Source organism: Podarcis raffonei, chromosome Z (genome assembly GCF_027172205.1).
Source record: "Podarcis raffonei isolate rPodRaf1 chromosome Z, rPodRaf1.pri, whole genome shotgun sequence".
Classification (NCBI taxonomy): Eukaryota; Metazoa; Chordata; class Lepidosauria; order Squamata; family Lacertidae; genus Podarcis; species Podarcis raffonei.
This window is the reverse complement of record NC_070621.1, coordinates 40,653,559-40,664,665: the sequence shown is the minus strand read 5'-3', so window position 1 is coordinate 40,664,665 and position 11,107 is coordinate 40,653,559. Positions and strand designations below refer to the sequence as shown.

Sequence of the window (11,107 nt, the reverse complement as noted above, 5' to 3'; positions counted from 1 at the left end):
TTTTTCTATCCACTTTCCCCATGGCAATGCATCATTTTATCAACTTCTATCATGTCCCCTCTTTTTAGTGCAGAGAAAAGGTGAGCAGGAGGTGGCATGACCGAAGTACCTTCTTCATAAGGGAGTTGCTCCATCCCCTTGATCATTTTGATTGCCCTTTTCTGGACATTTTCCCCAGCTTTCGTTGTTTATTAAATAGGCTGTGTTATTTCTTTGGAAGGCCCGCTGCAGGGAAACTGCATACACACCCTAAGAAATTTAAAGCACATGACTTGCACTCCCCAGTGAATCTTTGAAAGGAGTCTATAAAGGGTGCCGTGAACAGTTTCCCATCGTTTGGTCGAGATATCCAACTCTTTATTCCATTCCTCCTTTAATAACTGTGCATCAAACTGATTTGCTACTAATAAACATTTATATAAGGTTATAGTGGGTTGTTTGTTGTAGTTACATAAGAGTTAATCAGCTGTTTTAATATCTCTGAGGTCTCTTGAGCCTGTAAAAGCTGCTGGAGGAGAGGGCTCTGAGAACCCCTGAGAACGAGAAACTGGACTAGAAAGGTTCCTTTTCACCTGATCCAGCAGGCTCTTCTTAATGCTTCTCATGACCATAGTGACAGTGGTGACAATGAGCTAGTGAGAACGGCAGCACAAATGCTCCATTCCTTAGTCACCTTTCCTTATTAGAGAACATGTTCCCTCGAACAATTGTGGCGCTTACATCCCAGCGGCCGTGTGCAGGATCAGACCCCTAATGCTGTAATCCTAAACAACTGCCCCGCCCAGAGGCGCGGCTCCCAGTCCCTTGCGCACCAATGAGGAGGAGAGGGAGCCTACACAGGTACCTAATAGTTGGTTTATGCTGCACACCAGGGTGGCTTCCACCCCCGCCTGCCTCTTCCATTTGGTATCGCCCAGAATCCTTCGCTTTACGTCACCGCCCGCTCTTTCTTTCATCCTCCCTCTGGTGGTATCGCCCCCGCGCCACAAGCCGCAGCATCCCAGCTCCCCCCTCGCTCCCCCTGTTGCCTGCGCAGTGGTACAGCCCGAGCTGACTCGGCCCCGCGGAGCGCCGCCCCTCGCAACGGCAGTGGTGCTGCCCGGTATTGCCCGGCAGCCTCCGCCGCCGTAGTTAGGGCCGCGTTGTTTGTGTGTGTCTCTCTCTCCTCCCCCCCCGCGCTTTGTTGAAGTGGTAGAGGCGGCTATCGCTCGGAGTCTCGCCAGCCGCCGCCCTCGCCCCGCTCTCTCGCCTCCGCCGTCCCGCCTTCCCTGGGGGGCCGGTGGGGCTGGTGTGTATGAGTGATTTATAACCGCGACCCCGCGATGTCCACGCCCGCCCGGAGGCGCCTCATGCGGGACTTCAAGAGGTAAGCGCGGCGGAGGGACGGTTTCCCGAAGTGGGGGAGCGGGCAGGGGAGCGAGGAAGGTGGTGAGGTGATCAAACATGGCGGCGGCGGAGGGAGCGCTGCGCTGCTAGCGTAGTGGGCAGTGTTGCGCTACTTGCGCAAGACGGGCAGGCGAGCGAACGGCGCCCGTAGAACGGGGGGGGGGGACCGCTACGCAGTTTGCGCAGGCTGGGTGGGAAGGCGGCGCTGTCACTCCTGCCACTGAGCTGCTGGTGTCCCTTGTCCCTTTCCCTCTGTAAACAGGCTTCAGGAGGACCCCCCGGCGGGAGTCAGCGGGGCTCCCTCGGAGAACAACATCATGGTGTGGAACGCGGTTATTTTCGGGTGAGTAGCCAGACCCTCTCCTCCTACCTGCAAGTGCCCCCCCTTTCAGGGTAAACATTGGGGAGAGGGACCGGGACGGGCAGAAGAAGAAAAAATAGAGCTAGAAATTTAACCTATCCTCCCTTTCTCTGAAGATGGTTTCTGAAGACAGCTGGTGCAGAATTCAAGGGCCAGGTTGCAAGAGGGTTGGAGCCTATGACACTGATCCTGGTCTGACTATTCACTGCCAGTTAGTTTCATTCAAATTGCTGGTTTTGACCTATAGAACCTTAAAATGCTTCAGGACCACAATATCCCTGTAAGGGGCAGGTGCATAGTCGTGCATTGCATAGGGTTGGACTACATGGTCCTCAAGGTTTCTTCCAACTCTTATTATTCTGTGAGATAACTGAGATACTTCCAGTTCTGCCTCTCCCCATGTGAACTGATCTGGACCCTGCAGTCATCCATCACCTGAGGCCCTTCTTCATGTGTCCACCTCTAGGAGAGGTCCCGAAGGTGGAAACATGTGAACGAGCCTTTTCTGTGGTGGCCCCACTTTTGTGGATTGCACTCCCTGGGGAGGCTTGCCTGGCACTTTTGTTCCACATCTTTAGGTGCCAGGCAAAAGTATTCCTCTTTTCCCAGCCCTTTGGATAATTAAGCACTCTGTGGTCTTTTAAATTGCTTATGTGAGTGGTGGTTTTTTTGGGGGGGTATTGTTCTTGTTTGTGCCTATGTTATTATGTTTGTATTTTATATTGTAAACAGCTCTGTGAGCCTCAGATGATGGATGGTATAGAAATTGAATAAATAAATACTAATAATACAACTTACTACTAGTAGTACTTATTCGTGTTAACTCCTGAGCCTTTCTGCACCTTCAAGGGATCAAGATGTCACTGATCTGTTTTTCACAGACATAGGCATATGCATAAATTTATTCCCAAACATAGGAATAATAACTGTAATTATTATTATATTAGAACACAACAGCTTGTATCCCATGAAAAAGAGAAAGATGATGATGATAGTGATAGTATCATCATCATCATCATACCCCACCCATCTAGCTGGATTTCCCCAGCCACTCTGGGCGGCTTACAGCATATATCAAAATGCAAATGTAGGAATTGTAATTGCTATTATTGTGCTGGTAGTTGCATCTTGCTCCTCTCCTTCCAATATGCTCAGGGTGGGGTGTTTGTGTTGCTATAATTATTGCTTTAATGATTGTCATTGTCATATCTTGCCTTGCTCTTTGTCCAAGGAGGTTAGGGCTGTGTGGTTCTGCAGGGATGACAGTATAGAAGCTATTTTTCTTAATCGTATTTTGCTCTTTGTCCAAGGAGGGCAAGTGGTGTTGGTTTTTAATCTGCACAACAGTGCTAAAAGGCTGTATATCGAGGCTGAGAGGTATGTGAGAGAGTTTCCAAATACTAGATCTGGCGTTAGCCATAATTTTTTTTAAAAAAATCTCTTCCTGTAAGGCAGTGATCACCAACCTTTCTGGGCCTGTGGACAAATAGACTTGAAAAAAGCATTCTGTTCTACCCAGTAGAATAGACTGTGATGTGTGTGGCGCTCATAACCATTTCATCCATTTGCACAATTTCTGCTGGGGGCAGAAGACCTTGTGGGCTCCAGCGGAGGCCTCTGCAGGCACATGTGTGCTCATGAGCACCATGTTGGCACTCCCTGCTCTAAGGAGCTTTAGAATGTGCACATGGTTGTCATTCCATCGCTCTCCCTATTATCCTTGTGACAGACCTGTAAGTAGATTACTTGGGGTTGGTGTGGAAATATTGTTGCCAGTGGTGACCAGGAATCTTAATTTTGTTGACAAGCAAAGCAAAACTCCCTATATACCCCACCAGGCGCAATGTTTTTATTTTTAAAAAGCTGCTGGCAGTGCAGGGTCACAAGACTGCAGGTTTCATGTTTATATTGGAGCACTTTCAATGCCTTGGTCTGGGAAAGGAATGGGAAACCTGTGCTCCTCTAGCCAGTGTTAGAAACAAAATATGAAAGCTAGGAGCTAAATGGCACCTTAAACCTAGGTTATAGGTGCTACAATAGAACGTCTAGGTGTGCATTTTTATAACAAAAATACAAAGCTGAAAATGAATGAACTGCAGCTAAAATAATATGTGCATTTCCTTGTGGTCTAGTCTTTCCTCTGCCCACCCCCTTAATATTCTTAAGATGGTCTTTTCTCCAGTCTTCAGAGAGTAGCTGGAAGTGGTAAGGCAGTTTTAATCTGCAGTTTTAATCTGAAATCTTAGGCACAGTTCTGCTCCCAGAGCTCAGAAACTGCTTGCGCTAATGAAGTTCCCTGTCGCAAAATGTGCCTAGAATAATGGGAGTTTCGAACACTGCCTCTAGCTGTTGCTGGACTACAACTCCCATCATACCTGAATAAGGGCCACGTTGGCTGGGGCTAATGGAGTCTCACAACATCTGGAGGGATGTTCCCACCTTGATATAGAAATAAAGAGTTGTTAAAAGCATGCAGTAGAAACATTGCTCCTCCCTATAGCCCTATTTTCTGCTATACAAGGGATATACATTACTTTTTGTGGTGCAGAAAGCAAGCAAGCCAGGCTACTAGAAACAACTGTTGGCTATCATGTCTTGCTAGCTTGTAGTGAACTTTTGTAAGTTAGGGTGAGAGAGTAGCTGTAACTGGCCTAAGAAATATGGGGTGGTGGTTGTTATTTTTGTTTGTTTCTGTGTATGCATTTTATCTTGTAAACCACCCAGTGATCCTCAGATGAAGGGTGGTATAGAAATTTAATAAATTAAATTAGTAAACATCCTCTGTGAGTTTTGTGGCTGAGGAACAATTTGACCATCTAGTTCAGGCCCTTGCCCCCAGCAGCATTCAGAGGGATACTTTTCTGCTAAGGATCTGCTGTTCACTGTAGAGGATTCTAGAGTTTGCTTTAGGTTGGAGACTCAAATCAATAAAGCACTGACTGAACTTTACTGTTCCCATATACTGAAAGTAAACTGAGGAGTGTGATGAATGTGCTTCCTTGGCTGCACTTTGCAGGGAAAAGTCAGTAGTTCTGGGCAAACCTTCTGAGTGCAGTTTCTATGTCATTACTGATCTTTTAATTGAGAAACTCCACAACAAGCTTCTGAAGAATTGTTGCCTCTGCTAGATAGAAAAACACTGCCACCTCTGTATCCAACCATATTATGCAAGTTTGCAAAGCTGCAGTGAAACACTCCCCCTTCAGCCTGTTTTTGTGGTGGTGGAGCTGATTCCTGCCCCAAATTTTCAGCAAGTATTCTTTTCTTCTCATATCCAGGGAACTTCCTTGCTCACTCACTCCTATTTAGCAACCACCACATGCTGTAAGATTGTCCAAGGAGTAGGTGCTGTTTCTGCCTTCTGAAGTAACAAAGCCACTTAGGTAGAGCCTGTGCCAAAGCTCCTCGAGTGACCTCCATAGAGGGTAGTCAAGAGCTGGCTGAATGATTTCCTCCCCCACCTCCAATACACATCCTTATTTTCTGCATGGGATACAAAGCTTGCCTTGCCTTAAAGGCTAGGGAAACACTATATTGGGGTAGGAGGTATCTTTCATGCCTTTGGAAGTATTGTTCTTTCATTTTATTCCCTGCAGAAACTGTGCTTCAGTAGTGCATAGCTCAGTTGGTTAGAGCATGGTGCTGATAATGTGAGGGTTGCAGGTTCAGTCCCCGCAAGGGACAGCTGCATATTCCTGCATTGCAGGGGGTAGGACTAGATGATACTCAGGGTCCCTTCCAGCTCTACAATTCTGTGATTCTGTGTGGGACTGTTTTGTTCATATTCTTCCCGTTTCATTTGTCTCTGCCTTCCCCAACAGAATTTAGGCTGCATTCTTCAGGGCAGGGATCTTTCTCTTTTATGTTGCTCTGTAATGTGTTGTACGTATTAACATTAGCTAGAAATCTTCAGGTTGGTCAGCAAATTGAGCAAAAACCCAAAATCCACTGAGCGTTGTGTTCTTTTATTCAGGGGAGGAAATATTTTCTGAGTATATGTCCAGTTACCTGTGGCAAATTGGTTGCCATCAGCTCCGAGCCATGCACAGCCCTTGCGCTGCTGCTATATTGAATTTAAAAATACCAGCAAAACTGGAGTTGGGGACAGTGAGCAGCGGCAAGCGTGCAGCATCCTTAGCTCTGCCATTTTAAAATGAAACAGTGCTATGGAGACTTTGGGTATGGCACCCCCACAATTTGTCCTGGATAGTTTCTAGGTTGAGAATAGAATTAGAGGTGGCAGTAGCATGGGAATGGGTGTCAGTTTTACTTTACACAAGTAAAACTACCCAGGTGTAGAAATTGTGAAACTGCTAAAACTTTGTTTCTTGTTCTAAAGCCCTTAAGCCTTGCTCATTCTGACTCCTGTTTCTGTTCTGGGCATGGATTAAACTACATGTCATTTTGTAAAGGCTGAGTGCCAGTTTAATAATGAACTAACTTCACTAAGCCAAATGTAAGATGCTGACATGCTCTCTCCTCTTTCAGGCCTGAGGGAACCCCATTTGAAGATGGTAAGTATTAAAACAAAACAAAACATTTTCAATGGGCAGAAGGGTGATGTGATCAAATTGTTAATCAGTCTTAGGATTCCACATCAGAATTTCATGGATCAGTGTAGCTCAGAAGCTGAGATTCAGCTGTTTGCAATCTCTCCCTGGCCTCTCAGTATAATTTAAATGTTTCAGAGAGAGAATGATGCCAAGTCCTCCTCCTCCCCCCATCAGCCACCCTTTCTAGAAAGGGGATAGGTGTGTGGGAGAAGAAAAACTTTGGTTGGAAGATAAGACAGCTGCAGTTAAGCACTTTGCTTTGAAGTGGTGACTAGGCTTACTGTGTAAATAGTACCCTTTATTTAAGAACTTTCTTAAAGCTACTCCTATAAACAAAGTCTGTTTAGGGTACATGTTCAGAAGCATCATATCTTTCATAACCCGTGTATTGAGGTACATGAAGGATGGCTGTCTCCATAAATAGGGAATGTTACAAATATATCCCTTGGATGAAAACTGTATCATGCCCTCTCACCTTGACTATTGTGGCCTTCTCCTCAGTCCTCTTTCTAGCTCTTTTCTACCAGCAGCATTCACATCCCTAGTTATTCTGATCACATAGTGGTCTTTCTTAAATTTGCACATTGTTTCCTTGCCCTTCCCTTGATCAAACATACCTTCCACATCAGAACCCTTCATGGCCTTGCCTTCTCTTAACACCCCAACATATTCCTGCTCTTTTCTACTCCACCTCCCTGCTCTCAGCCATCTCAAGATCTGTAGCTTCCTTTGACCCACTCTATCCTTGGTGCCTCTTATGCTTAGAACTGCCATCTAGAACTCCTGTCTTCCTTCAAATCCCTCAGAACCCACCTTTTCCTTGATGGCTTTGACACAACTCCTTAGGTCCAATGTCTTACTGTAACTAGGCCTGTGTACACGTAACTGAAATAAACAAAATCTTCCTCTTTTTAGCGCTGCTGATTTCTCCATGTCAGATCATATAAGCCGTGGGGCAGGAGCCTTTCTAATTGTACTCTGTAATGTGCTGTTCACATTTGCGGTGCTACATAAACAGTAACGCTTTGGCTGTGAGCTTCCTAAAGCCATTTGGCTGAGGAAAGGTGGACTAATCTTTGAATCTCATGTACCAAGAGAATTTTGTGAAATTGTTGGTGCTTCTGCACTTGAGACTAATGGGAACAGGGAGTTTCAATTTGTGAACAAAATACTTATAACTTGCCTCTCCCCATTGCAGGAACTTTCAAGCTTACCATAGAATTCACAGAAGAATATCCAAACAAGCCACCTACTGTTAGATTTGTGTCTAAAATGTTTCATCCAAATGGTATGTACCACCTAAAATGAAGTGATTTGTTTCTTAACTGCAGTAGTGGTCACAGAGGTGGACCTGATACTGATAGTTGCAGGGAATTTTGGACTCTCTCTCTCCCTCTCTCTCTCTCTCTCTCTCTCTCTCTCTCTCTCTGTGTGTGTGTGTGTGTGTGTGTCCATATGCTAATTGTTGCTGAGTTCAATCCTACCTGGCTTCTCAAGTTTCTAGTGCAATCAGATTATTTCCCTCAGTGACTTCCTTGATCACAAAGGTGTAGGGTTCTTTAATTTTTAAAGGCAAGGGGAACATATTTAAATAAAACCAGATCTACTTCATAGCAATACCTGCTCAGTTTTAGGATTTCTTATAATCCTAGTTCTTGTCTGCTGATTCTGTTTTGGTTATATGACTTCTGATGGAAGCATGAAGAAACTTTTCTTGTGGTCACTAACCAAGTGCACCCAATTTAAATTTGTAGCACTCCTACAGCTGCTGATGCTTTTGTAAATGAGTTTTTAATGGCTTTTTTTAACATGATTTTATCATCTTGCATTTATATCTTCCCCACTTTATGAAGAATTTTAAATCCTACGTTGGAAAGTTCACATTAGGCAATGGGGTACATGCTGTCACTAGGGTGACTCGCATAGATCTTTGAAAGGAGACACATTACTGCTCTTTAAACCTTTTCCTGAAATGCCATGCTGTGAACTTTTTAATAATCAGAGTTGTGAGGTTATAAAGGAGGAAGTGTTGGTGGAACAAGGTGAACTTTAAAAATTCATTTGACCAGGGGCCTGTTCCATAACTTGTTGAAATCAGGTATTTGAGGCACAAGTTGTCAGATGCTTTTTCTATGGGCAGCTTAAGATAGTTATGTAGGAAATGTTGATAATTAGCTGGGAGTGACAACATAGCAAGAGAAACGTGAAGGCACTGATTCTTGTTATGAAACTCATTAATTTCCTTTTGTAGTCTATGCAGATGGTAGTATATGTCTGGATATTCTTCAGAACCGTTGGAGTCCTACCTATGATGTGTCATCCATCTTAACATCCATACAGGTAACATCAGGGCTACTGATGACCTTGCTAATACAGTTTGAAGCAGTGTAATAACTAAGGTGGAAACCTCTATCTGCCATGGGATTCCATCATCATTATTTATGACCCATCTTTTTATTTCTGTAAATTGGTTTGTGAAAATACGGAAATGCGTATTTATTTCTCAGTGATTATTATCCACTGCATTCACAAGTGTACTTAAAAAGATCAATAAAATGGTTTCACAAACTGAAACAGCTATACATTTAAAAAGCATTGCATCTTTTTCTAGTGGTGGTAATTATATTTAGTCTATTTTTGTACCATTGTGTTTTTAGGTGTATTTGGTGTAGCAGAGCTGTATTCTTACAGTTCAGAACGTACTTTCTTCTCCCTTTGCTTTTTACACTTCTGTCATTCATCATCAAAGTCTTGCCTGAAGCCAATGCAAGATGACTTCTGGCAGACCAAAAGCCCTGTCCCCCATTCTCCATTAGAATGATGGAAGAGCAGTCCATCGGAGTTGATTCTGAGTCTAGTCCTGTGGGCTTAAAGAAGTGGCTCGCTATGCACATTAAGCTTTGCTGTCGAAACAAAGATAATTGTTAATCATGCAACTAGTACCTGTGCAGAGTCCATGTCATTGTGTTAAAAGCAATGGGATAGGTGCAAGCTAAGCAGCGGGCTTGAAAATAGTCAAGAGATCTTCCTAATATACATGGCATCTTTTGCTACATTGAATTAATCACTTTGCTTGCATTGTGTGAAACCTCATTATGAAGCCTGATTCATCTTTTCTTTTCTCTCCCTCCCCCCCCAAACAGTCTTTACTGGATGAGCCTAATCCAAACAGTCCAGCGAACAGCCAGGCAGCTCAACTATACCAAGAGAATAAGCGGGAATATGAAAAACGGGTTTCTGCAATAGTAGAACAAAGTTGGCGTGACTGTTGACCCTGGATGATGCAAATGAACACTCTGATGAGGAAAATATATGTATGAAGTGTCTGAGTCATCCTCCTCCTCCTCCTCCTCCTAGCATCACTGCATTTACTTTGAAAAGCAAAATAGCTGTTGTGCTGTTGCCACCCACCCTTGCTGAAGCTTCTTTCTCCTTGGACATCAGAAAGCACCCCCTCCCCTCCCTCTTGAGGTCAAATGTACCGTACTTGGGTTACTTGTGAAAGAATTACTTAAGGCTGAATTCCACTGTCTGTGATCTACCATCTCCAGTCTTAGGGCAGCATTGTGCATTTCTGTAGTGGACACTAAGCTTTTAAGTGTAATTGTGTTATACACAGTGATGCTTACGTGTAGCTTGATTTTAAAAAAAGGGATATTTATATACAGTATACATTTTTAAGTATGATTCAAGTGCTAGCATTTTAACTGCTGCTATCAGCTTCAGTGCATCTGTAAGTACTGTGTGAAGAACTAGATTTCCCTGCTGCTTTATCTTCCCCCTGGTTTTTTTTTTCCATTTAGCAATGTGATGAAAGTATTTGGAATTGAGATGAAATTGAGAAATGGACTATTATGTCAAGCTCGGGGGCGGGAGGAGAGAAGGGGGTTGCAGTCTGCTCTATGGGTCATGTGCAAAGCGATCTATCATTGTGTGTGGTAACATATTCAAGGTTAAGTGCTAGGTATCCTTTCTGTAGGGCTCTGCTTAGTTGTTTTTCGAAGCTTTTGAACATGGTTATGGGACAGGGGCGGACAATAACTTTACTAATGGTAAAAGAGGACAGAGAATGAGGAAAAACCAAAGTGCTTCAAAAAAACCTTTTATTTCCCTTAAATAATTTTCATCCAAACTGCTCTTGAGAAGATATCAAGAAGCTACTGTTATGTTGTTGAAAAAAGTAGCAAGGTCAAAAGTGCTACTACTGTATGCTTCGTTTTTTCTTTCCCCACCCCTGTGCAGTTTTACAAGTTCTGCCTTTGCAAAAGCATTTTTGTAAAGCAAAGCTCAAATCAAACATTTTGGATACCTTAGGCAGCAGTGTGGGAGGAGACTGTCAGTGTGCTTGTCTGCTCTACCAGTGTCTTCTGTGTACATTGATCTGTTCAACTTTGCACAAGTAACCCATGTAAGAAACTGTACATTTTTCAATTACTTGTAAATAAATTCTTGAAGGGAAGATACCTATCACTTTTTATTATGACAAATTCTTCTGGTGGTAGTTGATACTCCTCAATCAAGCTGTCTTAATCCACTGTGGATGGTTACATCTTGTAGATACAGTCTTGGAACACTGACCTTATCTTCCTATCAGCAGTGGGGAGCCTATATTCCTGGGTGTTGAGATACGAGAGCTCCCATTTTCTCTAACCTTGCTGGCTGGGGTGAAAGGAAGAGTTCAGCAGGATTTTTGCCTTACATGGTATCTTGATGGTAAATTAGTATTATATACAGTTGTCGTAAGGCATCCCTCTTTGTTAATGTCTTCATGAAGGGAGAGCTCATAGCACTTATCCCACAAGTGGTA

General features: G+C 43.7%; 1 protein-coding gene across 1 annotated transcript; it reads left to right on the top strand.

Annotated features, from left to right (window-relative positions):
• The first annotated feature begins 973 nt into the window (after positions 1–973).
• Positions 974–10,759, top strand: UBE2A (ubiquitin conjugating enzyme E2 A). Its single transcript, XM_053374656.1, has 6 exons — positions 974–1,366; positions 1,649–1,729; positions 6,236–6,261; positions 7,499–7,588; positions 8,552–8,640; positions 9,444–10,759. The coding sequence occupies exons 1-6, from the start codon at positions 1,323–1,325 to the stop codon at positions 9,570–9,572; spliced, it is 459 nt and encodes a 152-aa protein (XP_053230631.1). The 5' UTR covers positions 974–1,322; the 3' UTR covers positions 9,573–10,759.
• The last annotated feature ends 348 nt before the right edge of the window (positions 10,760–11,107 follow it).

Excerpts from the sequence above, each read along its gene's own strand:
- UBE2A (XM_053374656.1), top strand. The coding sequence starts at position 1,323 with ATGTCCACGCCCGCCCGGAGGCGCCTCATGCGGGACTTCAAGAG. Across the intron at positions 7,589-8,551 it reads TAAAATGTTTCATCCAAATG|TCTATGCAGATGGTAGTATA; the intron begins GTATGTACCACC and ends TTCCTTTTGTAG. Across the intron at positions 8,641-9,443 it reads CCATCTTAACATCCATACAG|TCTTTACTGGATGAGCCTAA; the intron begins GTAACATCAGGG and ends CCCCCCAAACAG.